This window comes from Crocodylus porosus, unplaced genomic scaffold (assembly GCF_001723895.1).
Source record: "Crocodylus porosus isolate Cpor-Errol unplaced genomic scaffold, CroPor_comp1, whole genome shotgun sequence".
NCBI classification, from domain to species: Eukaryota; Metazoa; Chordata; order Crocodylia; family Crocodylidae; genus Crocodylus; species Crocodylus porosus.
This window is the reverse complement of record NW_017728918.1, coordinates 105,074,342-105,079,842: the sequence shown is the minus strand read 5'-3', so window position 1 is coordinate 105,079,842 and position 5,501 is coordinate 105,074,342. Positions and strand designations below refer to the sequence as shown.

The 5,501-nt window shown below is 43.8% G+C and overlaps 1 protein-coding gene across 3 annotated transcripts in view; it reads right to left on the bottom strand.

Annotated features, from left to right (window-relative positions):
* Positions 1-5,501, bottom strand: part of L3MBTL3 (l(3)mbt-like 3 (Drosophila)) — a 162,120-nt gene that overhangs the window by 54,386 nt on the left and 102,233 nt on the right. For all 3 annotated transcript variants that reach the window (XM_019538023.1, XM_019538022.1, XM_019538024.1), the window contains exon 16: positions 1,846-1,948. In XM_019538023.1, the coding sequence (XP_019393568.1) occupies positions 1,846-1,948 (103 nt within the window). The remainder of the gene's footprint in view (positions 1-1,845; positions 1,949-5,501) is intronic.

Genomic DNA, 5,501 nt, shown 5'->3' with positions numbered 1-5,501 from the left:
GGGGATGGGGGTTAGCAGGGAAGGGATCAGGGGGGCTGGGGCCAGGTGGCAAAGGGATCATGGGTGGGACTTAGGGGACAGGCAAGGGATGGGGCCAGGCAGGGAAGGGATCAGGGAGACTCAGGGGGCTAGGGGGATGGGGCCAAGCAGGGAAGGGATCAGGGGGATGGGGGAGCAAGCAGGGCCAGCGGGCCTCCCCCCTCCATGGTCCCCTCCTTCAGTCCCCCAACCCCTTACTGCAGTGGAGTCTGGGTCCAGCTCCCTGAAGCTGGCACACTGCCCGAATGTGCTTCAGCACAAGGGCTAACCACAGAGACACTCTGGCAGCCAGACCATCTCTATGGAAGACCCAGCCTGCGGTTGCCTCAGGGCATAGTCCAAGACTGTGCCCTGCCCCACTTTTTTTCTGTGCAGGTTTTTTTGACCCCTGGATTTTCAGGGGTCTAATTTTGCCCCCATGCTGCAAATATGCAGCACAGGGAACATTTTCTCATCCCTGCAAAGGTCTGAGACACTGCAAGAGGCATGTGTGGGCTCGTCTGGACGCACCCACAGTGTTACTGATACAACACTAGTGACTGGCAGGAACATGAACTTTTATTGGAAAAATTATAGAAGCTGGGGACTTAGAAAATCCAGCATTTTCTGGCTAGCAGGCCTTGCTTCTCTGCTCAGAGTCAGACTTAACACTACAATTGGAATCAGGAAGGAATTTTACCCCACAATCAGTAGACAGTGTCAGGGGTAGAAAGGTTGCCTTCCTCTGTAGCAGGGGGCATGGTCCTCTTTCTTGGATCTCTAAACATATGACATATACTTTAACAAACTACTTCTTGTCCTCGGCAGTAGCAGGATATTGACAATGCCCTGAGCTCCCAGCTTTACCTGTCGCAAGTTAAAGGGTGTTTTTAGATTTCAAACATTATGCCTGATAGTCATGTTTGAGGGGTTGTCTTTAAGAACAGATTAGACAAACAATTATCTAAGATGGTTTAGTCAGAGGTGATCCTGTCTTGAGCCAAGGGGATGAACTACATGACCTCTTGATGTCCCTTCCAGCCCTACTTTTCTATGATTTTCTACCTAAGTTCTATAGAGTTTGCCATTGTGCAGAGTTTGCCCTTGTTTCCAGTTGATATTTATTTTTGTGCTTAAACACTTTACATTGATTGCATTTCATTAATGGGGCAGGGGTCTCAGGGTCATTTTATACTGTAAACATGCTTAAAAATAATAATAGAACTTGTGATCTCTCTTTCTCTTTTCCATTGGTCTTTCCCCTGACAAATCTTTTTCCAGAAGACCTGGGACTCTCTCGTTTCTTTAACTTGCATCAGAAAGATGCACAAGAAAGGTAATGATAGCAGCAGGCTCGTCTGATAGAGGTAATGACAGAAGTAGAGGATATTTAAAAAATGCTCTGCCAAAAAATTAACAAAGAAACAAACATAAAAAACTGAGCCATAATAAAACTACCACCTGGATCATTTTAAATGTACAAAGTTGATATAGCACATTTTTTGCATCATTTTCTAATCTGAACAGTCAAATGAGTAGCCCTATTAGGAACAAAGAGCAGAACTACTAGATTTGTTATTTGCAAGGAGAAAACTGTTGAATATGTTTTTTCTTGGCACACCTTGCTGCAAATAAGTTACAGAGATAAGTTACAGATTGTTAATGTTAATTTCAGCAAGTTCACCATGGCAACTGAAGTCAATGTGCATCTAATTTATTTTCAACTCTGCCCTGCTTTCTTGAGAACAGCAATTAACAGGTGTCCTCTGTCTAAAGGATATAATAATACAAAGCAGCAGTTAAGAAACAACTGTCTATAGAATGTACCTGTGATGGCCCATGTGTCTTGCTCGTTTCATGTGTCCAACTCCTCTGCAGCCTGCAGTAGGGCATCCTCCATTTTCTAAAGCTTCCACTAACTCCAAGGGACCTACATACCAGGAAAACGTATAAAAATAAAAGCTGTTACATAAAATCAAACAGTGGCAAGAATATGGCAATTACATTTAAAATACTGAGAATTAGTAGCTAAATAACACATGATTTAAAAGTACTTTTAAAAATAAATTTTGCAAAAGTATGATGAAAATAATACAGTTCTATAGGAGTAATAAAATAGTCTGTGTAAATGAACAGGACAAGTACTTGGAGCAATTGTTTTAATTGGACATATATTAATAGAATGGAAGCTGCAGCTATGTCATTTAAAAGGGGAAAAAGCCAAACTAAGACTTCCAGCTGTGTTTAAAGACAGAGAAATCTGTTCATAACAGATACTGATCTTCAGTGCACTTAGCATGAATTTTCCAAGCTAAACAAAAGGGAGAAAATCAATGAGGAATACAACATTGTAGCACATCTTTGACAGGTTTATTCTGCTGAACACTTGGCATATCTAGCTTTTATCAACAGATAACAGTAAAGATTATAGAGACTTTGAAGAATATGACTGAGACATTAGCTCTGGTACTCAAACAAAATGACAATGTACAATCCATTATTTGATAGCATGTGACAGATTGAGATTCTCTAGCAAATATGAATTGCTTTCAGTCTTTCTTTCTTGAAAAAAATACACCTTCATGGCTTAGATCAACCAACACAGATACATATTCAGATACGCATAAGAGATATATAAGATATACCTAAGTATTCTTTCCTACAGGCAATACATATTTTCATCCATACCAAGAATAACTAAGGAAGTATGATGAATGTGTGTGTGTGTGTATATGGCTTAGATAAATCCACACTGGGGGCATCTACACAAAAATACTTTACTGCAGAGTTAACAGTCACCGTCTATACATGTGGGAGCTATTAATCCACAGTAAATTAATTCACTCAGCCCTAAGATAGTACTGTCTGGAAAAGACTTACCTGATAAGTAACGGAGGCGGAGGGATGCCGCACTGGAAGATGAAAGCAGTGAAAGTGAAACCGCAGCAGGTGGAGCCACCACAGGAAAATACAAAAAGGAAAAAAAAGGTCTGAGCCCAAAGGAGCTGGGATTGGCACCCCCCTCAGTGTGGGCATGCTTTACAACAGCGTGCTGGGACCGATTGGGTGGCCAGAACCCCGGATCCAAGATAAAAGGCCCAGAGGAAGACAAGCAGGGGGGACTGGAAGTGGTGTCCCCAGCCAGCCCAGAGGGGCTAGAGAACACAAGCAGTCTCAGTGAGGGGACCTGGTGGTTACCCCAGGAAGAAGTCTCCACAAGAGCGCAGGGCTAGAGAGGGCCTGAGGATTTGTTTACAGGGCTGACATGGACCGAGGAAGTTGGCAGTGGAGACTGGAGCCTGGCAGGACTCAGCGGACCGAGGATACAGACGAAACTGACGGACAGCAAGTACCAAGCCCAGGGCAGAGGCAATGTAGGGACGGACTGGTACTGAGGCCGAACAACGTATAATTGGAAAGGAGGAAGGCTGTGGGAAACGCTCAGGATAGTATCACCCATACCCGGCGGCTGTCATATTCCAGGAACCCTAGCACCAAGAAGGCACAGGACATCAGCTTCAACAACATAAGTGATGACATTGTGGTTGGCATTAGGCGGGGTGTAGGGGAGGCGGAGCCCCACAAAGACGGAGCAGTGGGAATGACCGAGGGGAGACATCAAGGGGAGGCGGGACCAAACAATGTCCTCCCAATCTGAAGGCAATTATCATCAAAGACATGACAGACGAGGCCCCTGGTGAACCGATTTGAAGTTGTTCCAATAAGGAAGCTATTCATCCCTAAGAATAATGGTGAGGCTTGAGAAGCATCCCCATATGCAATGCACCAGAGAGAGACACGGCAGATTATATACTGCCTGACACAAGTACTATCCTACAGTGGTGTAATAACATGCATTGAAATATCTGTGTAGACGATGACGGGGCTGGCTGGGGCACAAGTTTTCTTCAGTGTGGAGGTTGCCAGCTGGTTAGCCCTACAGTGTAGTACCTTTGGGCCCAGCCAGCTCCTCTGCAGCACACTCAGCTGGGTCAGGGCAGCTCTGGGGCCTCCTGCCAGCCTGGGCTGCTCCATCCAAGCTCAACATGATGTGGTCCCTGGTGCACATGCAAATGCTGCACCTAGGAGCAATGAACCAGAGTACATACTGTAAGATTTACCTAAGGGATTCTTTCCTACAAGAAATACACATTTTCATTTACCACAAGGATAGTGAAGGGCGTATTTGTCACTTTACTAAGTAAATCTTATATTTTATATGTGTATCTGAATATGTATCTGTGTGGGTTTAAGCCATGTAGTGTCTACACACACACACACACACAGACACACACACGCACACACACACACACACACACACACACAAAAGCATCCTTTTTACCCCACTGGTATAATACTACAGAAATTGTATAATAAAGAATTGAGATCTCTTATCATATTTAAAAAAATCCATAGCCACAACTCAATGACAAATGAAAACACAAATACATTCAAATATACAAAATCAAGTAACATATGAGGGGCTAGATTTTATGAGTGAGTTTGTGTATCTAACTTTTTGACAACAATCTCAACTGCCATGCAAATGGCTAGCTAGCTGAAAAATCCAACTTTAGGGCACATTTTGGGCATGCAATTGTGTGCACCAGTTTTGAAATGGACAGATGCATGGCATCCATACAGATCAACATGTATAATATTAATTTCACTTTTGGTGTAAGTCACTTCAAAGATGAGAGTTGCCCTTAACAATTACTCAAATCAATAGTACAGCACACACTTAATGACAAAAATGAAATTCCTATGGGTCAGATGTTAAGCCAATGTCCACTCTTCTACCCTCTCTGACAGAACAGTCCAAACACAGCTTTGGTATTAATACCAGTATCATGAGCAATAATTTGGAAAAAACAATCTTTGTCTTTTGGTGAAAGGTGTGAGGTGGGGACAGAGAGGAGTCTAGATTAGAAAAGGAGGGTCCTAGATCCACCTCTGTAGTTCCAAGTGCTGCAGAGTCAATGCATTCTTGGAATTCCAATAAAATTCCACAAAACCGGAAGAGTGTCAATGATGCACTACTATTCATAGATTTCATAGACATTAGGCCTGGATGGAACCTCAGAAGATCATCAAGTCCAGCCCCCACCTGAAGAGCAGGAAGTCAGCTAGGGTCATAGGATCCCAGCAAGATAAGCATCCAGTTTACAGAAGGTGTTCAATGTAGGTGCTTGAACCACCTCCGATGGCAGGCTGGCCTAGACCTTGGGAGCTTGGACAGTAAAGAAATGCTTATGTCCAGCCTGAAATGGCCTTCCAGTAATTTATAGCCGTTTGATCTCGTCATCCCTTACGGCGCTCTGGTGAACAAATGTTCCCCCAGATACTGGTGGTCACCCCTGATAAACTTATAGGTGGCCATCAGATCACCCCGAGCCTGTGCTTTTCCAGGCTAAAGAGCCCCATGGCTCTCAGCCTGCCATCGTAAGGTCTGTTTTCCTGACCTCTGATCATGCGCGTGGCTC